At 45.7% G+C, this 23,778-nt stretch overlaps 1 protein-coding gene across 1 annotated transcript in view; it reads left to right on the top strand.

Moving 5' to 3' along the window:
* Positions 1–23,778, top strand: part of LOC148540775 (flavin-containing monooxygenase 3-like) — a 133,323-nt gene that overhangs the window by 47,536 nt on the left and 62,009 nt on the right. The window contains exon 2 of the mRNA XM_088482011.1: positions 14,600–14,751. Within this exon, the coding sequence (XP_088338137.1) occupies positions 14,620–14,751 (132 nt within the window). The 5' untranslated portion in view covers positions 14,600–14,619. The remainder of the gene's footprint in view (positions 1–14,599; positions 14,752–23,778) is intronic.

Below are 23,778 nucleotides of genomic sequence, written 5' to 3'. Positions count from 1 at the left end.
ATTTCCGACAGCAGAAGCAGCACCCCATAGGTTTCTTTTGAGGTTGCTAGGCTGTCTTATTTCTATGAGGGGGCTGCTATGCTGTCAGAATCCATAAGAATGCTTCCCGGCAATGGCTGCCCACACATGCGTGGTCAGCTGACCGTGAATGCGCAGGAGCACTGCCAGGTCTTGAAGGAAACGTGAAGTGATAGCATCAGCCATCACTGCACTCCAAACACATCACAGAGATGGGCACCTAGTCTTTTTTAATACATGTGTTTTTTAATGCATTTGGGCAAGACCTAGTTTCTTATTGCAGTGAGTAGCGGGGGATAAGAAACTATAATTATCAGGTCTAAAATCTGATCATTACTAAATATGTCTCTAAGTCAGTAGACTCTGCTGGCCATTCCATGAGTTGAAGCCTACCATCTTATTCTTTTCTTCAAAGATAGTTCTTACATAGCGGTAGGTATGTTTTAGGTCATTGTCTTGTTGGTATCACAGGGATTTATTTATTAAGCTACAACATGTTTATGCCTGAAATTTAAAAGGACAATGCTTTTAATGGCAAAACATGGAGTGATTTTCTTCCAGTCGTCAGTAGTCCATTGGTGGTGCTTCATGGCCCATTGAGGCCTCATTTTCATTGATGCAGAACAGCTGTAAGTTCTTAAACCATTACTTTTTCCTAAAAAAAAGGCCTTTATAGCTCTCAAATTTACATTATTTTTCAGTTTACTTGAATTGCATAGATTAAATTGCGGGAAAACACAGTTTAATATTCCAATAGCTCACCTTCAATCTTTACCATCTATAATAGCTTGATGCCAGTATAGCAGCTGAGCACTAGAAATGAGGGGAGGCCACGAGCTCTTAGTGGCTGCTAGAGTGACATACCACTCACAGCCAGTAAATCTCAACAGTGAGAGCAAAATGGAAATATGATTATACAGCTGCAGCCTGATATAATATAAATATTGAATGAAGTCGTTTCTGCTGAATGGGGGAATGGGGGAGGGGTCAAGGCAAAAACAGCCAATCACAAACAACTTTATAGTGATGCTGGTGTGATCATCATTAACTAATATTTATGATATTTTAGCACATCAGGGTTAAAACCTATTCTCCACTTTTGGCTAGACACCTCTGTCAATAGAACAGCCTCAATCTGCGGTGAAGAGGAAAAATCTGAAAGAGTGCACTGTATATAATTGCAAATATGTTATCAAAGTCCAATCTTCTACCATTATAGTGCCATGTAGTTCCCTAAAATAAATTTACAGATTAAAAAACAAATCTGCTTGTTTTAGCAGCTTGTTTTAGTCTCATGTAGGCCTTATAATAATCATAAGAATGAGAGGATATTGGGACCATCTATATTACATATGGTAATTACTGATGTGTGTGTAAAAATTTACTACATTGCTAAGAATGCATTTGTAAATATTAGTATAACCTGCTTTGTAACCGGAATGTGAATGGAGATTAATCCACACAGATGGCCTTAACTAGGCTGCTGGGTTAATTATGGTTTTAGCATCCACATCTTACTACTCTGCCTTGACCATATTTCAGTAAGAACATATTTGCTCTAACCAACTCCATTCCGCGGCTGTCATCTTGCTCTGTAAAAGTATGCACCATTGTGTAAAGCTTAGTGCTCCGGCACATTGCTTGTCTAAAGCCTCTGTTGCACGTTAAAATTAATGTTTTATGCTTTGTAAAAAGAAACCCCTCCAGATCTTGAAAACTTTTGCACCCCACACAACCCTCTTGACCTACAAACCTATTCCTTCCCTTGTCATAAATGCCTTCACTCTCCCTTCCCTTGTCACACGTGCAACCTGAATCTTCCCATGTGATATATGCCCAATCCTCACATGTCATATGACCACTACCCTCCTTTCTATTGCTACATCTCCTTTCTATGCCGACTAAAGCATCATTTTCTAGTCTATAGGCCTGGCTGTACGGTGCATATTATCTAAGTGCATTTTTTCAAAGTGCAATTTAGGTTTTAGGCATTATTTCCACATTACATTCTTTCATTAATCTCTACTACAGAAGGTCTGCTTTCAAACAATAAATGTGAGTTCACTATATCGCCACAACAAACACGTGCTGTCTATATAACCTCGACCCTCTACACAGTGAACTACTTGTTTAGACACTGCAAAAACACACCACTTCAACTGCAAATACTAATGCTGCCTTTCTGTTTTTCACAAACATATAAGTGTAGGGTTGGGTATGTAATCCCAGTGGCTGCATAGCTGCCTGGTGAAATGCAGTCTCTGGAAGACCGAACAGTCAGAATCCCGATGGACAAGGTAAGTACCTTATCCCTACCCCTCTCCCCCCCCCCCCCCAACCCTAACGCTCCCTTATGGGTGCCTAACTCTAACACTACTAGGGTGGTGCCTAACCTTAAGTCCCCCCGGGGGTGTCTAAACCTAAAACGGCTTCCCGGGCGTCGGCATTATAACTTAATCCCTAAGTGTATATCTGTACCTGAGTTGGTGAATCTGCCTTTAGTTTATACCCTTGAAAGTCCTGCCTTTATTATCATTGTTTCTTTGCCTAGCCTCACATCCTCTTACTTCTAACACAGTTTACTTTAATATTCAATATCTGCACTCATAAAATCTCTACATTATTCTGCTTAATAATATACAATTTAATTTGTGCATACACAAATACCAACACTGTACTTCTGCAAATCTACTGCACTGTTTCTCTTGTACTTTCAGTCTTCCTTCCCCTATTTACCTCATCCACATGTTTTCTTCAAATTCCCCCATCACTCAGTGTTTACATAATCTTTTATTCTACCCCCTGTTCCCCCCTATTCTCCTCCACCTCCTCCTACCCCTCTCTCCCCTCCTCTGTCTGCCTTCCTCCCCTCTTCTTCCCTCCCCCACCCCTCCAGTTACTCCACTTTCATTCACTTCTCCCCCACCATGGTAATACTACCTGACCACCAAACCCTGCTCACGACCTCCTCGCCCTGTCACCTCACCTCACCTCCATCCACATTAAATTAAACTCCCTCCCTGCCTACCTCCTGCAGGTTCTCTTCCTAGCTCAGGAGCCTGTTCCATCACTACACTCTCTTCATCCCTGCACTACAAATTAATTTCACCTCAACACTAGAGAAATCCTGATAATCTCATTCACATCTCTCCCACAAACTCTGTACCTTTCTCTTGTGCTCTTTGGAATGCCAGATCTGTTTGTAATAAACTGGTCCCCACTCATGACCTTTTCATCCCTAACTCCCTCATACTCCTAGCCATTACAGAAACCTGGATTTCCCCCTCTGACATCACTATTCTCATAACTCTCTCCTCTGGGGGCCTCTCATTCTTTCATGGTGGAGGTCGCCATGGTGGTGATATTCTGGTCATTCTATCCTCTGGTTACTCCTTCCAGCTCATGCTCTCGAACTGTCCTTCTGATTCTCTACATTCAAGCTATTCACCTCTTCCAACCTGTTCACCTTGAATTACCTGTCATTTACCATCCCCCTGGCCCTCCCTCTAAATTCCTTGACAGCTTTGCTTCCTGGCTCCCTCACATCATCGTTTGGTCTTTCCCAATGGACCTCTTCAACTTCCCATGTGAGTGACCATTCACTTGATGTGATCATCACTTACCATTGTGATTTTTATGATTACACCAATTCCATATCCCCCCTCTCTGACCATCAACTTATGCCTCCCTCCTTCTCCACCAATGCTAAGGTTACCATCACTAAGCATAATATTTTGACTATCTACATTATTTCTTTATCCACCCTGCTCAACTCACTTCTCTCCCCTATTCTCTCTCTCTCCAGCCCTGAACAAGCCACTTCCTTATACAATGCCTTCCTTACTGCGGCTCTTGCCTCAGCTATAACTACTTCCCCTCACAGATCCACACCTTAACCCTGGCATTTCAAATTCACCCGATACCTACAGAAGTTTTCACAAACCACAAAATGAAAGTGGAGGAAATCATGCTCTAAGGCTGATATCCTCAATTTCAGAGTTATGCACTCATCCTACAGTTCTGCCCTTTTCCTCTTTAAACAGTCATATTTCAAAAACTTAATTTCCTCCCAGTTCTCAAACCCCTGGCATCTCTTTCAATTGCCCTTGATTTTGCCACCTACTTCACTTCTAAAATTTACTCCATAACATCCCCCAGACCCTGAGCACCCTGCCCCTCCTTTCCCAGCCTACCCCTCCCTTTCCTTCTTACCAAATCGGACTTCTTTTTCCCCTGTATCTGGAGAGGAAGTCATGGTCCTCATCTGGTCCCCTCTCCCCTCCACCTCCTCCACTACCTCTACTTCTGCCTGTTCCCATCTGTCCCACCTCCTCAATCTCTCCTTTTCATCAGTCACTGTTCCCTCTGCATTCAAGCATTCCCTTGTCTCCCCCATTCTTATAAATCCTACTCTTGATCCTAACACTCCCTTTAACTACCAACCCATCTCTTTCCCCTCCCTTTTGCCTGCAAACTCCTTGAGTGTATTGTTTACAACCTCCTTACAATCTTTGTTTTTTTCCCACTCCCTGCTTACCCATTTCAGTCTGACTTCCATACTTTTCACTCCACTGAAACTGCCCTGATGAAAGTCACCAATGACCTTGTTGCCGCCAAGTCCAAGAGCCACTACTTGCTGCTCATTCTTTTCTCTCTGCTGCTTTTGACATTATGGATCACCCATTCCCTTTGTCTATGTGCCTTCTCCTGGCTGTTTTCCTTCTCTGTCTCTTCTCATGACTCCACTTCCACACACTTACACTAACAGCAGGCATACGCTAAGGTTTTGTTCTCGTACATCTCCTTTTCAGCTCTTTTGACCTCCAATATCATCTCTATGCTGATGATATACCTTTCTTTCCCTGACCTCTTGTCCTCTCTTCTCACTCATATCTCCAGTCATCTCTCTACTATCTCTTCCTGGATGTCCCAGCACTTTCTTATACTTAACATGTCTAAGACCACACTCCCACATAACCTCACTTCCTACAATTTCATTATCTATTGATGGCACAACCATCTCCTCTAGCTCCCAAGTTCACTGTCTTGGAGTTATACTTGACTCCTCCCTCTCCTTCAATCCATGCATTAACTCTCGCAGTCCTGCCACTTCCATCTCAAAAATATTTCTAGGACCAGACTCTTTCTCACCCTGGATGCTACTAAGAACCCTGACCTCCTCCTATCTGGCCTTCCTGACTCCCACCTCTCTCACTTCAATCTGTCCTCAATACTGCTGCCCAGCTCATCTTCCTCTCCAAGCATACATCTGCCTCCACTTTCCTACAAGCACTACACTGGCTTTCCTTCAAAACCCAATTCAAGCTTCATATTTTACAAAGTAACATAAGATTGGGGAGCATTTGGACAAAGGTAGAGTGCGGAAAGAGACATATGTGATTTATAAACACCACTCACCTCATGCACCTCACATAGTAATTTCATGCACCTGCCCTAGTCACTTCATGCATCTCCCCTAGTCAACTCATACATCTGCTCTTGTCATCTCGTGCATCTGCCCTAGTTATCTTGTGCATCTGACCTAGTCATCTCGTCCATTTGTCCTAATCACCTTGTGCATCTGCCCTAGTCACCTTGTCCATCTGCCCTAGCCACCTCATGTATCTGCCCTAGTCACCTCATATATCTGCCCTACTAACCTTATGCTCCTACTTTAGTCACCTTGTGCACCTCATCTTGTCAGTTTGTGCACCTTGCATCTGCCATGGTTACCTCAAGCATCTACCAATCATCTCATGTGTCTCCCCTAGTCATCGCATGTATCTGTCCCTGTCCCTCATGCACCTCACTTAGTTACCTCATGCATCTCCCCTAGCCATCTCATAACTCTGCAATAGTCACCTTGTGCACCTCCCCATGTCACCTCATGTGTCTGCCAGTCATCTCTTGCATATACCCTAGTCATCTTGCATATTTCCCCTAGTCACATTGTGCATCAGTCCTAGTTACCTCATGCACCTCCTCTAGTCATCTCATGCATCTCCACTAGTCACTTCATGCATCTCCTCTAGTCAACTCCTGCTGCTCCCCATGTCACTTCATACAACTCCCCTAGTCACCTTATACATATGACCTAGTCATCTTGTGCATATGACCTAGTCACCTCGTGCATCTGCTCTAGTCACCTCATGCATCTACCCTAGTCACCTTGTACATCTGACCTAGTCATCTCGTGCATCTGCCCTAGTCACCTCATGCATCTGCCCTAGTCAACTTGTAGATCTGCCCTAGTCACCTTATGCATCGGCCCTACTCACCTCATGCACCTCAACTAGTCAGTTAGTGCTATTCACATAGTTACCTCATGCATCAGCCCTAGTCATCTTGTGCATTTCCCCTAGTCAACTTGTGCATCAAACATCTCCCCAGTCACCTCATGCACCGCCCCTAGTCACCTCATGCACTTCCCCTATTCACCTCATGCATCTGTCCTAGTCACCTCATGCACTTACCCTAGTCATCTAATGCAGTTGTTCTCAAACTCGGCCCTCAGGACCCCACACAGGTCACGTTTTCCAGGTCACCCAGCAGGTGCACAGATGTAGTCAATACTCACTGACACATTTTAAAAGATCCTCTGGTGGAGCTTATTATTTCACTTGTGATTCTGTGAGGAGACCTGGAAAACATGACCTGTTTGAGGTCCTGAAGACTGAGTTTCAGAGCCTGTGATCTAATGCATCTCCCATAGTCACCTCATGCATCTGCCCTAATCACCTTGTGCATCTCCCCTAGTCACCTCATTCAACTCCCCTAGTCACCTCGTGCACCTCCTCTAGTCATCTTGCACATTTCCCCTAGTCACCTTGTGCATCAGCCCTAGTCACATCATGCATCTCCCCTAGTCAACTCATTCATCTCCCCTAGTCACCTCATGCATCTCCCCTAGTCACCTCATGAACTTGCCCTATTAATTTAATGCATCTCCCCTAGTCACCTAGTGCATCTTCCCTAGTCATCACATGCATCTGCCCTAGCAGAGATGCACTGGGGCTGTAGTTCAGCCCTGGCAGTCCACCCTGTGCGCACGTCTTAGGTTCGCATGCTCACAAAGGGGGCATGGCTAAGTTTCAAGGGGACATGCCACAAGTCATGAAGGCCTGGCCTCACGGCATGCCCCCGTTTGTTCCTGGCCAAGCAAAGCGCACTGGCCCATCACTGCCACTGGGCCTCCCCTTTCTCCTGAGCTCACATAGTAAACCCAGCAGTGGGGGTTGGAGAGCGAGGACACTTCAGCCCTCCTCGAGATGGCCCTGAGGACCATCGACCTTTCTGGCACTTGCCACAAGAGCCTGATGGCCAGTCCAGCCCTGTGCCCTAGTCACAACATTCACCTCCTCTAGTCACCTTGTGCATCTGCCCTAGTCACCTTGTGCACCTCCTCTAGTCCTCTTGCACATTTCCTTTAGTCACCTTGTATATCAGCCCTCGTTACCTCATGCATCCACCCTAGTCATCTCTTGCACATTTCCCCTAGTAACCCTGTGCATCTACCCTAAGCACCTCATGCATCTGTTCAAGTCACCTCATAGATATGCCTTGGTCACCTTATGCATCTGCCCTAGTCACCTCGTGCACCTCACCTAGCACTCCAGGGCTTGCGGCAACGAGACCCTACCACAAGGGTCTCGTCGCAAGCCCGATGGTCGCAATGGTCTTGACCATCGCAACCATCTTTTAGGCCGATTGCTATAGCTGTGGGTGGTCACCTACAGCTATGCCAGTGGCCAGGAGGCCGCTCTAAAAAAGAGAAGGACGGCCCTGATTCAGAGCGAGTGCTCTGTCAGAGCGTCCGGCTCTGAATCAGGGCCTCTGTACAATACAGACAACATTTTGGTGATTGCTATAGAAAACAGAGGATATTTTAATATACCATATAAAATACAAAGAACACTCTAGTGAACTCTGTAGAATACAGTGAGCAAGGACATGGTGAATAATGGGGCAGCATGCAAGTGGAGTACATGGTGAAATAATTAGGTAGGATCAAGTCCCAGTGGCAACAGCCACTCCACAAACTTCAGCAATCAAACAGCTAGTTCCTGCACTGCTAATCCTACTACTATCCTCTCTAATCTTCAAGTATCCCCAAAATGATCATGTTTTCAGTATTTCTTTAATCATGCACAGATGAGTTTATTTTCTTTACATGCTCAGTAATTTTCCCACCTGTTTCCACATACAGATATCCTTAAAACTAGATATGTGCAGGCTCGGATTAGTTTGGGTTTTCGGAATTTGGCGGAAAAATTCAAAGTAGTGTGAGCCTGCACATCTCTAACATGACCTGTTGGGGTACTTGAGGATTTGAGGTCAAAACGATTCCTGGTTTGGATCTTCCCGCGGTTCGGAACTCAGATTTAAAAACCAAACCCTGGTTTTGGAATGCATGCTAACAGGTCAAAATTACATAATTTTAGCTTTTTTTATATATTTTTAAAAAAATGCAGACCCGGAACCAAAACTAAAACACCAAGATGAATCCGCATCCCAAACCAAACACGGGGGTCGGCGCACATCTCTAATATATATATATATATATATATATATATATATAAATATATATATATATATATACACTACACTCAGACATACCCACACACATTTGTATTGTTATGATTTTCAAAACACTTTGTATCATCTTTCTGTAGAAATTGAAAATTAGCACAATGCTGACTGACATATTATGGGCCTGAGTCAGAGTCTGCTGCAGCCATGGCCTCATCAACGACGTTATGCTAATGCCACTACAAAGCCCTTCGCTGGTGTACAGCTGTGCATCTGAATGTGCAAGGATTGAAATACCCACTTGCTGCATCTATAGGTGCTGCATTACCGTCTGGTGCGTCTTTAGATGCCACCAGCGGTCGCACCATCAAAACTTGCACCAGCTGTACGTAGATGCAGACTATCTGTCTGAGTATGGACTCCTATATGAGTGGCTGAGCATCTCTATATGCAACCGCTTTCAGTAGCATACCTGCAACATACCTGCAACAGCCTACAAGATGCTACCTCTGCATGCTTCTGATTAGCCACCCCCTGTTATCTTCCAGTCGCCACCTAGGAAGACTTCCTATATACTTCTGCGACTGTGCATCATACATGCCTACCCACCTGGAATTTGCGGTAGGCTCCTGATTTTTCCGGTATCCCCCGGAAGGGTAGGCACTTCTCCTGCATTCTACCCACTTCCTAGTAAAGTAGGAAGAATAGGGAGGCTATTAGCCCCGATCGTCGGGAACCGAGTGTTGGGGGCGGGGTCTAATGACGCGATGCTATGAGAAGTGCGTAATTTAGCCCCACCCCCTAATTAAAATATGCGCCATCATGCCGAATTACCACGAGGGTGTGGGGCTTAATGATGCTTCTTCGGTCGGCCCCGCCCCCAACTCCGCCCACCTGCTTCTTCTCCCTGGGCTTTTCCCGGGGAGGAGAAATACATTGTCGGCAAGTATACTGTGCTTGTGAATCTGTACTGCGACTCTGTATGAACACCATTGGGACGCATGCATGGTGCAACTCAGATGACATTGAAGTTGTGGTCAACTCTGAATCAGGCCCGGTACCTTTTAATAACATCACCAGTATAACACTTTGACAATTATTGATAGCGGTCCTCATGGGTTTGTTGCCCAGGGGCCCCCACACACCTTAATCTGAGAACAGATGCTCTGCTTTGCATCACACAGCCACTCCTGGAGCTTAATATGCTAGACATACTGTATGTGGTAACTGTATTTATATTACGATTGCAGTACTTACTTTGCAATGATTAGTTCTTGGGTGTGGGACTAGGTGACCAGGGGCATCCTGCAATACAATCTGTGGACACAGAATTTGTAGCACAGATACATACAAAAAAGTACACAAAGAGCATTCACTGAGTTTTGGAAATATTCAACACAATTTATACTTCTCATAAAATCATTCAGTTTAGTGCAAGAATAAATCTTTACATAAATACTTACCAAAAATTCATATGAAATATATATGTGATAAAAAATGCATATAGTAATACATTTATGCAGGAAAGTTGCAATAAGATTACAATAGAGGATGTAGAATATAAAACTATTAGGGGTAAATTTACTAAGATTCGAGATGGTCCCGATTTTCAAGGAGATTAATCTCGCTGGAACTCGCCAAAATTCAGGTGATTTAATCCCTTGTTTTTACCAAATTTACCAACAGGCGATTTGGGGCTATACGAGTTGGCCGATGGTGAAGTATAACGAGATATCTCTCCCGAGTATCTCGTTTTGCAGGAGATTACTCACCCAAGATTGCAGTGTTTTCTCTCTGCAAATCTCTCCCGAGCTAGGTGCAGCATCAGCCCTGACCGCTAGTCAGCACAGGCCAGGGATCCCTGGGGAGTTGAGTACCCCTCCAATAAAGGGGTCACCCTCTCCAGGGCACTCCTGGCCTAGGCTGATAGAGTGGTGGGTGCCGGGTTGATAGCGTATGTGTAGTGTAAAAGAAAGGGTTAAATATTGTCTTTAGTTATGGAACAACACGTACCAGCAAGCCTCCCCCACATGCTGGTACTTGGAGAACCACAAATACCAGCATTACGGGACCGCTGATACTTGTAGTTCCACAACCAAAGCAATACATAATAAACACAACATACACAGTGACAATAAAATTTTATTATAACATACATTCACACTCACTATCACACTCACTATCACACTTACTCACCTAGTATCCGAAGTAGGTCACGTCCTTTTCTCCAAGTAGGCATCCAAAGGGTTAAAAAAAAATGAGTACCCGAATCCAAGCCGGACCGAGAAAAGCTATGTGTTTCCACATAGCTTTACTCCACGCGAATGACCAGGGCACAAGTGGGCCCCGCCAGCCAATCAGCGGCCATCTCTGTCGGTGCAGCTCGCTAATTGGCTGTGTGCAGTCAGCGTGTCTCCCCATAGACTTCTATGGGGAGAATTCTCCATTGAAGTCTATGCTGGGAACCGCGACATTGTATCTACTGCTGTAACCACAAGGTTAATTGAGGTCACCCTCGTGGTTACAGCAGTAGATACAATGTCACGGTTCCCAGCATAGATTACAATGGAGAATCTCCCCATAGAAGACTATGGGGAGATACACTGACTGCACACAGCCAATTAGCGAGCTACTCCGACAGAGAGCCCGCTGTTTGGCTGGCGGCTCCTTCAATGATGGGGCCCACGTGTGCCCTGGTCATTCGCGAAGAGTAAAGCTATGTGGAAACACATAGCTTTGCTCGGTCCGGCTTGGATTCGGGTACTCGTTTTTTTATTTTAACCCTTTGGATGCCTACTTGGAGAAGAGGACGTGACCTACGCATAGGAGAGGTGAGTATGGATTTTTTTTATAGGTACCCCTATGGATTAGGTGAGTATGTGTGATAGTGAGTGTGATAATGAGTGTGAGTGTGCATATATGTTATAATTAAATTTTACTGTCATGGTGTATGTTGTGTTTATTACATATTGCTTTGGTTGTGGAACTACAAGTGCCAGAGGGCCCGTAATGTCCCGCATGCTGGTATTTGTGGTTCTCCAAATACCAGCATGCGGGTGGAGGCTTGCTGGTACGTGTTGTTCAACAACTAAAGACAATATTTAACCCTTTCTTTTACACTACACATACACTATCAACCCAGCACCCACCACCCTAGGGTGCCGGGGATAGCCCCGGCCTATCAGCCTAGGCCAGGGGTGCCCTGGAGAGGGTGACCCCTTTATTGGGGGTGTCCCCAACTCCCCAGGGATCCCTGGCTTGGGCTAACTAATGGTCAGGGCTGATGCTGCGAGGTGGGGGCCCGGTGAAAGGGCACCCCTGGCTGTGGCATCAGTCCCCCGTTAGAAAGGGTCCAGGGCTGGTTTTAAATATACGTACTAAACACCATTTTAGCAAAATAAATTACAGTGCAGGTTTGCTGGCTGTGTCGGCAGTGCAGGGGTTGCTGGCGGTTTCCTCAGTAGATGGAATGGCAGTGCAGGGGGGCCAGCTTTGTCTTTAGTGCAGGTTTGCTGGCTGTGTCGGCAGAGTGGGATGCTAGTGGTGTCTTTAGTGCAGGTTTGCTGGCTGTGTCGGCAGAGCGGGGGTGTTAGCAGTGTCCTTAGTGCAGGTTTGCTGACTGTGTCGGCAGTACAGAGGTGTTCTCAATGCAGGGTGCCAGCGGTGTCGGCAGAGCAGGGGTGACAGTGGTGTCCTCAGTGCAGGTTTGCTGACTGTGTCAGCAGTGCAGGGGTGTTCTCAATGCAGGGTGCCGGCAGTGTCGGCAGAGCGGGGATGCCAGCAGTGTCCTCAGTGCATGTGTGCTGACAGTGTCGGCAGTGCAGGGGTGCTGGTGGTGTCCTCAGTGTTCGAGTGTCGGCAGTGTCGGCAGTGTGGGAGTCGCTGACGTTGTCCTCAGTACGCGGGGCAGCAGTGCAGAAGTGTCAGCAGATGTGGTGTCAGCAGTGGGGGATGCTGGCAGTGGGGGTGCCTGCGGTGTCGGCAGCTGGGGGTGCCGGCGGTGTCAGGCAGCGGGGGATGGCGGGCGCCATCTTCTTTTTCTCTCTGTGCATTTTCAATGGGCTTAATGCTGATTGTCTGAGAGCCGTGACAGATGGCTCCCTCAGCCAATCAGCGTGAAGCCCGCTCAAAACAAAACCTTGTGACCTGATAACAGGGTCACGAGAATTTGCCTTGGGTGAGGGATCCGGGGCAGGCAGGGAGATCCGAGCTGCGCTCGGATTGCCCCGGAATCCCGAAATTCAGGTGGGTTCGGATCTCTGAGATCCGAACCCGCTCATCTCTAGTTACAACCATCTCTTAAAACAAATACATACAAGCTGAGCTGTGGCAGGCATTAGCATATATTTGCTGCTGCATTGCGTGCAATTATGCAGCTGCAATCGCAATTGCGATCCGTGGTAAATCAAGCCCTCGGTCCTCAAGGCACCTAACAGTCCATATTTTAAGGATATCCATGGTTGAAAACAGATGGTTTAATCAAAATGAATAAGATACTAATGAAGTCACTTGTGCAGAAGCATGGGTATCCTTAAAACCAAGTTCGGAAACCACTATCAAAAGGTAAATATTCTCTACAACACAATTCTTTTCCACCAGGTGTACCTGTGTTAATTAAATAATTTAAAGTATTTAAAGTTTCTGTAATTTCTTAAACTGTGATGGCATATGTAGATCAAAGAGCTGTGTCATAGATTATGTACCCCTAGAAAATTCAAGAAGTTTGGGCTGATGATTCAGTTTCTACATATCATTCTGCCACTGTATAGAATTATAGGACACTGTAGGCATGTAAGAGAGTTCTTTGCTAAGTACTTGATTCTAAAATTTAGTTATTGAATGTGATGAGAGGTTGAAGAGTATATTCTTTCATGGATAGTGGGTTTGCATGTATGATTTCGAACTCCGCCTTGGAACCCTTAAAGGCTAGGGGGTAAATGTACTAAAGTGAGAGTTTTTAGAAGTGAATTTTAGAAGAGATGTTGCCCATAGCAACCAATCAGATTCTAGCTATTATCTTCTAGAAGGTGCTAGTTAAATGTTAAGTAGAATCTGATTGGTTACTATGGGCAACATCTCTTCTAAAGCTCACTTCTAAAAACTCTCACTTTAGTAAATTTACCCCTAATTGTCCACTGAGGAATAATGGGGGTCATTCAGACCCGTTTGTGAGCAAAGGACGCTCGCAAACGGGTCGATGTTGCCCCACTGCGCATGCGCACGACGGAGGGAGCTCCGTCGTGCGCGAGACCTGGAGAGCGACGGGCTCTCTGTCGCTCCGGGTCTCGCAACAAAGGGGGCGTGCTGTCGATGTTGATTGACAGCACACCCCCTTTGGTGGGCGTGCCGGGGGCGTGGCTGCCAGACGGAGGCATTCCCATGGGAACGCCTACCGTCTGAAGCCGGCCCCACTGACATCACTAGTGATGTCAGTGGGAGTGATTTTGGCTCTGATAGAGCCAAAATCACTCCAGGGCTTGCGGAAGCAAGACCCTACCGCAGGGTCTCCGTCGCAAGCCCGATGGTCGCGATGGTCTTGACCATCGCGACCATCATCATGGACGCTCGCATAAGCTGTGGGTGATAACCCACAGCTATGCGAGCATCCATGAGGACGCTCCTAAAACAGGTAGGAGGGCCCTGATTCAGAGCGAGCGCTCTGGTCAGAGCGTACAGCTCTGAATCAGGCTCAATGTCTCTTGTCTGATTTTTTGTTTCATATTCAGCTGATGTAGTGTCAGGTATTTTTGGAAAATAATCCATTTGTATTTTCTTGCTCAAAATCACCATTCACTTTAGTAATATAAATAATTGATAATAACTCTATTATAAATTACAATAAGGCTCTTTAGTATTTTATTTTGTTTTTTACTTTACTATTTTTTCTCTTTGATAGTTTTCAGAAATATCCCAAGTTATTTCAAGAAATACCTAATTCTTGTTAATGCTTAGTGAATAGATAAATAAAGAAGAAAACAAGCACAACATGTAAAAATGTTAGACAGCTTTGCTTTGCACAACTGAGAAATAATGGTAATTTTCTGTTATACAGTAAACCTGAATCTTTAGAACATGGAGAGAAATGTGGCTATAATTGGTGCTGGAATCAGTGGACTTGCTGCTCTGAAATGCTGCTTGGAAATTGGGCTTCGTGCAACCTGCTTTGAAAAGAGTAACTCTGTTGGAGGACTATGGAAGTTTATGGTACATTTCTGTATGCTTTAATTAATTTGTATTGAGAAGACAAATCTCAGGAATACTAAAACATATATAATAATTTGTAGAGCTTTTTCACAGTAGTATTCATAGCATTTGCTGGAGGTTTATTAAGGTACGTATCCACTTGCCAACTGAGGAACGTTTGAATGATTACGACATTGTAATCGTTCAGTCATTCCTCATCCTGTAGGTGCCCACACCAGGGTTGCCTACCATTAACATTCTCTTCCCGGGAGAAGCCCGGGTAAGAGATGCAGCAGGGGGCCGACGGGGGCGGGTCTTGATGATTAGCGTCATTAAGCCCCGCCCCCTCACGGTAAAATTGTCGCGATTGGGCACAATTTACATAGGGGGCGGGGCCAAATGCTGTGATTCATGCAGAATCACAGCTTAAGTCCCGCCTCCTTCACGGAGACCCGCGATTGCCGCGGGTATTCTCCTAATTCTGCCCACTTCACTAGAAATGCCTACACTTCCGGGGGTGCGGGGGGTTACCCGAAAAATCGGGAGCCTCCCGCGAAAACCGGGAGGGTAGGCATGTATGGCCGACACTGAACGATATGTTGTTCAGTGCAGGCACCCTCCTTCATCCCTGAACATGCCCAATCTGTTGTTATCGGCAGATTGACCGGCATGTTCGGGTGATGATTGATGTCGGAACGACCAGCAGGAGCACGCATCGCTGGTCATTTTCAACATTTTCATGCCTGAGTCATGCACGATTAATGAGCGATTGAACGTCGTAATCGTTCAACCGCTCTGTTTAATTGGCAAGTGTATAAGTTGCTTTAGCCATCTTGGTTGCTGTCCTTTGTAATGATTCACATCAATTCCTGACCCATTGGTCTTAACCTAACAGTATGTTTTTGGACTGTGGAAGGAAGCCAGAGCACCTGGACAAAATCACACAAAATAGAAAAAAGAACATAAAATCACCACACAGATAAACCCATGATACAAGCGCTGTGAGGCTTCAATAAATTATAAGCTCTCTGTCGTTTCTCATAAAGGTGTTATTTATAAGCATGTTACATACATTCTCAAATAACATATTTCTTAAATCCTGCATTTTAATGCAGTTGTGATGTGTTAATATCACCCAAAATTGCAAAGCAAATTGTTATATTTTTACTTGTATTTATCCTAGTTGGTGTACTAGGGCAGAGCTTACAAGACATCTCTGTCCCTAAGAACACTTTGCTTCTGTATATGAACCCAGTGCAACTATTTGGCTGTTCAGGTACCGGTATTGCTATTGACTAGGAATGTGCACCGGCCACTTTTCGCGTTTTGTGTTTTGCTTTTGGATCTGGATCTTTCTTCATGTTTTGGATCTGGATTGGTTTTTCCAAAACCACCCTTCCAGGTTTTGTGTTTTGTGTTTTGTTTTTGGATCTGTATTTTTTGGGAAAAAAACATAAAGACAGCTAAAATGGCAGAATTTGTTTTTCTTTGTTCCTACGCGATTATTAACCTCAATAACATTAATTTCCTCTCATTTCCAGTCTATTCTGAACACCTCACACCTCACAATATTGTTTGTAGGCCAAAATATTGCACCAAGGTAGCTGGATGACTATGCTAAGTGACACAAGTGGGTGGCACAAACCCGTGGTCCATCTAGGAGTGGCACTGCAGTGGCAGACAGGATGGCAGTTTGAAAAACTAGGCCCCAAAGAGTACATAATGCAAAGAAAAAAAAAGGTGCAAGATGGAATTGTCCTTGGGTTTATGTTGTATAAACAGGATATGCACACTTTAACAAACCAATTATTTCAGCACCAGGGTCTGTCACACGACTGTGGCTGAAGTGATTGGTTCATTTGGGCCCCACAAAACAAGCTGGTAATTAATCTGTCCCTGCACAAACTGGCTCTACAGAGGCAAGATGTCATCCTCATCCTCATCCACTGATTCCTCACCCTCTTCAGTGTTGTGTACATGCTCATCCTCACAGAGTATTAATTTGTCCCCACTGGAATCCACCACCACAGGTCCCTCTGTACTTTCTGGAGGCTGATCTTCCTGGAAGAATTGATATTTCATTTTGATGAACATCATCTTCTCCACGTTTTGTGGAATCCACCTCCTACGCCTTTCGCTGGCAAGGTTCCCGGCTGCACTAAAAACTCTTTCGGATTACACACTGAAGGGGGGACAACTTAGGTAAAATAGAGCCAGTTTGTACAGGGGCCTCCAAATTGCCTCTTCTTCCTGCCAGTACAGGTACGGACTGTCTGACATGCCTACTTGGATGCTGTCACCGATGTAATCCTCCACAATTCTTTCAATGGTGACAGTATCATATGCAGTGACAGTAGACATGTCAGAAATTGTTGGCAGGTCTTCAGTCTGGACCAGATGTCCACACTTTGTCCTCCCTACCCTGCATCACCACCAGTGGGTTGGTTAGGATATCTAAGTTGTTTCTTGGCAGCCCCAGTTGCGGGAGAAAATGAAGAAGAAACTGTTGCCATGTCATGTTCTGCTTCAGCTGACTGTGTTTCACCAGCAGGTCTTTACACCTCTGCAGGCTTGTGTCCACTGGAAAGAGAGACACCACGTAGGCTTTAAACCTGGGATCGAGCATGGTGGCCAAAATGTAATGGTCTAATTGCAACAGATTGACCACCCTCGATTCCTGGGTAAGCGAATGAAGGGCTTCATCCACAAGTCACACAAACTGAGCAGAATCGCTCTGTCTTAGCTCCTCCTTCACTTTCTCCAGCTGCTTCTGCAAAAGCCTGATGAGGGGAATGACCTGACTCAAGCTGGCAGTGTCTGAACTGACTTCACATGTGGCAAGTTTGAAGGGCTGGAGAACCTTTGCACAACATGGAAATCATTCTCCACTGCACTTGAGTCAGGTGCATACCCCCTCTGTTGCCTGTCATAGGTGAATGTATAGGCCTGAATGGCCTTTTGCTGCTCCTCCATCCGCTGAAGCATATAGAGGGTTGAGTTCCACTGCATCACAACCTCTTGCTTCAGGTGATGGCAGGGTAGGTTCAAGAGTAATTGCTGGTGCTCCAGTCTTCGGCACGCAGTCACTGAATGGCGAAACTGGGCCACCCAAAGCATCTCCTGCACACCCCTGTCATTTTAAAAAAATTCTGCACCAGCAAATTTATTGTGTGAGCAAAACATGGGATGTGCTGGAATTTGCCCAGATGTAATGCCCGCACAATATTGGTGGCATTGTCAGATATCACAAATCCCCAGGAGAGTCTAAGTGGGGTAAGCCATTGGGCGATGATTTCCCACAGTTTCTCTAAGAGGTTGTCGGCAGTGTGCCTCTTACTGAAACCGGTGATACACAGCGTAGCCTACCTTGGAACGAGCTGGCGTTTCTGAGATGCCTCTACTGGTGACGCTCCTGTTGTTGCTGCGTAAGGTGATACATTTACCCAGTGGGCTGTCACAGTCATATAGTCCTTAGTCTGTGCTGTTCCACTTGTCCACATTTTCCTGGTTAAGCAGACATTGGGTAAAACTGAAGTTTTTAGGACACTGAGGACACTTTTTCTGACGTCTCTGTGCATTCTTGATTTCGTCTGCCTACTGAAGTGGAACCTAGATGAGATTTGGAACCAGGGACACACTACCTCCATCAATTGTCTAAATCCCACTGCACTAATGGCAGATACCGGATGCACATATAACACCAACATAGCTGTGAAGGCCTCAGTTATCTGCTTTGCAACAGGATGACTTCTGTCGTACTTCATCCTCCTCACAAAGGACTGTTGGACAGTCAATTGCTTAGTAAAAGAAGTAGTGGAGTTCTAACTTACTGTCTGGGATGATGAACGACACCCAGCAGCAACAGCAGCAGTGGCAGCAGTAGGCGTAGCAATGCAGGATCCTCCGGAGGAATCCCGGATAGGAGAGGAGTCAGTCATGCCAGTGACATGGCCTGCAGGACTACTTCTGATCCTGATTGAGGAGGAAATTGACGAGGAGGGAGTTGACGGTGTGATTTGCAGGCACTTGGATACAACAGGACAAAGGGATTTAGGTATCTCTGGACTGCTTACGGTCTTAGCTACAGTTTCTGAACTTGACAGTAACTTTTTATGAAAGCGCTACAGGTGACGTATAAGGGAGCATGTTCCTAGGAGGGTAACGTCCTTACCCCTACTAATTACACCTTTACATAAGGTACATATGGCAAGACAGTTGTTGTCTGGATTTGGATAGAAATACTTCCAGACCAAAGAGGTAAAATGTTTGGTCTTCTGCCCAGGCATGACCATGATGAGCTTTTTAATCCCACGGACAACTACTCTTTTCCTTGGTGCCTGATTTAAACAAACCACATCACCATGAGAATGCTCCTTGTCAACTTCCTCCTCAGAGCCAGTTTCACCAATATCTTCATCCTGTTGTACTTCAACAGTGACATCTTCAATTTGAATATCAGCAACTGGACTATGGGTGCTCCTTCCAGCACTTGCAGAGGGTGTGCAAATGGTGGAAGGAGCCACCTCTTCTTGTCCTTGGGAAGGTCAGGCATCGCAGCCGCCGACACACTTTGACTCTCCTTGGGGATTTGTGATATCTTCTTAGAATGCACAGTTCTTTGCTGTGCTTTTGCCAGCTTAAATCTTTTCATTTTTCTAGTGGGAGGAGGAAGGCTTCCATCATCAGGTGAAGCTGAACCACTAGTCATGAACATAGGCCAGGACCTTACCCGTTCTTTGCCACTCCGTGTGGTAAATGGCATATTAGCAAGTTTACATTTCTCCTCAGACAATTTAAATTTATTTTTTTGGCTCATTTTACTGAACTTTGGCTTTTGGATTTTACATGCCATCTACTATGACATTGGGCATCGGCCTTGCCAGAAGATGTTGATTGCATTTCATCATCTATGTTATGACTAGTGGCAGCAGCTTCAGCACTAGGAGGAAGTGGTTCTTGATCTTTCCCTATTTTATCCTACAAATTGTTTTCCTCCATTATTTTTATGGAGTGCATTGTTTTTATGGAGTGAATCACCCCTGAAAAATTAGATTGATGATGAAAAGCAGCGTACACCACACAGGACAACCCCTGTAAAAATTATTGATGAAGAAGGGCAGCGTACACCACAGAGGACAACCGCTGTAAAAATTATTGATGATAAAGGGCAGTGTACACCACACAGGACAACCCCTGTAAAAATTATTGATGAAGAAGGGCAGCGTACACCACAGAGGACAACCCTTGTAAAAATTATTGATGATGAAGGGCATCGTACACCACAGAGGACAACCCCTGTAAAAATTATTGATGATAAAGGGCAGCATAAACCACACAGGGCAACCCCTTTAAAAATTATTGATGATGAAGGGCAGCATACACCACACAGGGCAACCCCTGTAAAAATTATTGATGATGAAGGGCAGCATACACCACACTAGACAACCCCTGTAAAAATTGGTTTGATGATCAGGGGTAGCATACACCACACAGGACAGCCCCTGTAAAAATGAGTTTGATGATGAAGGGCAGCATACACCACACAGGACAGCCCCTGTAAAAATTGGTTTGATGATGAAGGGTAGCATACACCACACAGGACAGCCCCTGTACAAATTAGTTTGATGAAGGGCAGCGTACATCACATAGGACAGCCCCTGTAGTTTGATGAAGGGCAACATACCCCAACACCACACAGGGCAGCCCCTGTAAAAATTATTTGTATTTTTGGGCAGCAGCCCCTTGACAGGAGCACACCACCCCTGCGCACCTACCTACACCAATGACAGGTGGATAACACGGCACGCACACAGAAAAAAAAATATATATATTTTAACACTGGTGGTAGGTGAAGAGAGCACCCCTGAAGGACGAGCACCCCCTGAACACAGCACTACAGCCAGCCAGTCAGCTCCTATGGTCAGGACAACAGCCAGCCCCTATATGGATAACAGTAGCCAGCCAGCCCCTATGTATATGGACAACAGTAGTCAGCCAGTCAGTGTCAGCAACAGCTCCCTCCCTCTTCACAGTAGCCAGCCAGCCCAGTATGTAATGTATATATATAAGTACTACTAAGTTTACTTTATTATTTATTAAATTTATCACACAACAGTACAGTAGCCAACAGCTCCCAGCTCCTTCCCTCTGCTAGCCTCTATGGACAGGATAACAGCCAGCCCCTATATGGACAACAGTAACCAGGCAGCACCGGAATCGGTATGAAATACCGCAGGCTGCATGGCCGGCGGTTCGATTCCCGGCAGCGCCTGGCCAACAAATGCAGAGTTCCTGGCAGCGGAAGCCCGACAGCGCTGGAAATCCCGATCGTGGATAGGTAAGTACTATCTAACTTGTACTTGCCTAATCCTAACCTCCCCCCAAGTGCCTAACCCTAATCCCTTCTCTAAGTGCCTAACCCTAACCCCCCATTCCCCGCTGCCTAAACCTAAGTCCCCCAGGGGGGGTGCCTAACCCTAAGTCCCCCCCAAGGGTGCCTAACCCTGACCCTCCCTCCCCCTAGCCTAACCCTAACCCTCCCGGGGGGGTGCCTAACCCTAAGTCCCACCCGGGTGCCCTAAACCTAACCCTCCCCCCCGCGGCTGTCCGCTCGCGGCACCCGGCATCCCTTTGTTCAGGATGCCGGGCGCCGGTCTCCCGGCATTGGGGAAATGTCAGGTGTCTACATCTAGACACCCGGCATTTCATCCCTCGCTGGGATATGACAGTCGGGAAGCCGGCTGCCGGTATTAAGGCCACCGGCTTCTCGATTGTATACTTCCCGCCCCTATGTATATGGACAACAGTAGCCAGCCAGTATCAGCAACAGCTCCCAGCTCCCTCCCTCTTCACAGTAGCCAGCCAGCCCAGTATGTAATGTATATATAAGTATTATTTATTATCACACAACACAGTAGTAGCCAACAGCTCCCAGCTCCCTCCCTCTGCACGCATGCTCCACAGCCAGAATGAAAAATGGCAATCTCGGGACCTTTATAGAATCCAAAACCTGCGAGAATCAAACAGTGGGATGATGACATTTTGCCTCGTTCCAGGAACCGAGTCTGGTAGGAAAACCCGAGTCAGACTCGGTTCCCACCTTGGATCGGAGGTGCTCGGGGGGTTCGGATTTTGGAAATCTGATCATCCCTACTATTGACTGATCAAAAATGTAACACAGCAGATGCATGTATTGAGTAGTTAGTCCCAAAATCAGTTTCACACTAACCATGAAAATATCACAGTTTCATATATCCATGTATCATGGCCTATAGCCTATTGTCACATTTGTGATACAGCTGGCTTCTATAGAAGCCTTTGTGTCTTGTAGTGCCAGAGGCTATCATTTTGTGAACCGGTGGAGCGCAAGGAGATACATCCTGGTAATAAAAAGGACTCTGCAGCTGAACATGTGCAGTTGAGCCGGGCTGAGGAATGGAGCTGGATAGCAGGGTGGGGTGCCACAGGTCTGTGAGTGAGGACTGGGCAAGCGATGATGCTAAGGTGGTGCTGAGTGACAGGGCCGCTGAGTACCCACTTAGAGAGTGATGGGGACTACAGCAAAGCATCAGCAGTGTGAGAAATAGATTTGAACAGTGTGGCAGTGCTGAGGGTCACAGCAGGATTTGTGGAGGCTGTGTGAGTTGAGACAAGCAAGGGAGACATCCCTAAGTGAGCTGCAACATAAAGTAAGATATATATTATATATCAGAGATAAGTGGTTCAGTTTTACTCGAATTTACTGGGATATGTTCCTATCTCAAAAATTGCATCACATTGGCTAGATGAGCGGATTCAGATTCCAGAAATCCGAACCCACCCGAATTTAGCAGAACCGAGGCAGATCCAAGCAGGCTCGGAGTTTCCCGCCTGACTCAGATCTCGAAACCGAGGCAAAACGATAGAGTCTGAAATCTCGCGGTTCGCGAGCTTTCGTCTCTATTATCAATGTAGTATATAAGGGACAACGCGATGGACACCATTTCACTCTGGCTGTGGAGACTTAACAGGGAGGGCCTGGGTAGTGTAGGGCTGGGAGAGATGCTGGTGCTGTCTGCTGTGTCCTGGGCTGGTGACTGCTGATCCATTCTGGGCTGGTGCTGTCTGCTGTGTCCATCTGGGCTGTTCCTATTCTATCTGGGCTGTCTGCTGTGTCCTAGGTTGGTGCTGCTGAATCCATCTGGGCTGGTGCAGAACTGCAGATACATCTGGGCTGGTGCTGTGTCCATCTGGGCCCAAGTTCTGGACTCAAAAATTAAAAAAACATATATATATATATATATATATATAAAAATCAATAAAAGTGCTAAACAAAAAAACAATAAAAGTGTATTTTCTATTTTTCTGTGTGTGTGCATGCGTGTTAGGCTTAACTGCAGTACCGCACAAGATCCAGCCAGCAACACAAGTTGCAAGCTAGTGCTGCCCGTCTCCATTCGTGCTAAAAAAAAAAAATCAATAATAGAGTCTTTTATATTTTTCTGTGTGTGTGTGTGTGTGCGTGCATGTTAGGCTTAACTGCAGTACCGCACAAGATCCAGCCAGCAACACAAGTTGCAAGCTAGTGCTGCCCGTCTCCATTCGTGCTAAAAAAAAAAAATCAATAATAGAGTCTTTTATATTTTTCTGTGTGTGTGTGTGTGTGTGTGTGCGTGCATGTTAGGCTTAACCGCAGTAACGCACAAGATACAGCCAGCAATGCAAGTTGCAAGCTAGTGCTGCCCGGCTCCAGTCGTGCTAAATTAAAAAAAATCAATAAAACTGTCTTTTAGATTTTTCTGTGTGTGTGCGTGCATGCATGTTAGGCTTAACCGCAGTAACGCACAAGATACAGCCAGCAACGCAAGTTGCAAGCTAGTGCTGCCCGACATGCTAAAAAAAATAAATCAATAAAAGTGTCTTTTATATTTTTCTGTGTGTATGTGCCTGCATGTTAGGCTTAACCGAAGTACAGCACAAGATCCAGCCAGCAACGCAAGTTGCAAGCTAGTGCTGCCCGTCTCCAGTCGTGCTAAAAAAAAAATATCAATAATAGTGTCTTTTTTATTT

This window comes from Taudactylus pleione, unplaced genomic scaffold (genome assembly GCF_031769625.1).
Source record: "Taudactylus pleione unplaced genomic scaffold, aTauple2 ptg000017l, whole genome shotgun sequence".
NCBI classification, from domain to species: Eukaryota; Metazoa; Chordata; class Amphibia; order Anura; family Myobatrachidae; genus Taudactylus; species Taudactylus pleione.
This window is presented reverse-complemented; position numbering and strand designations above follow the sequence as displayed.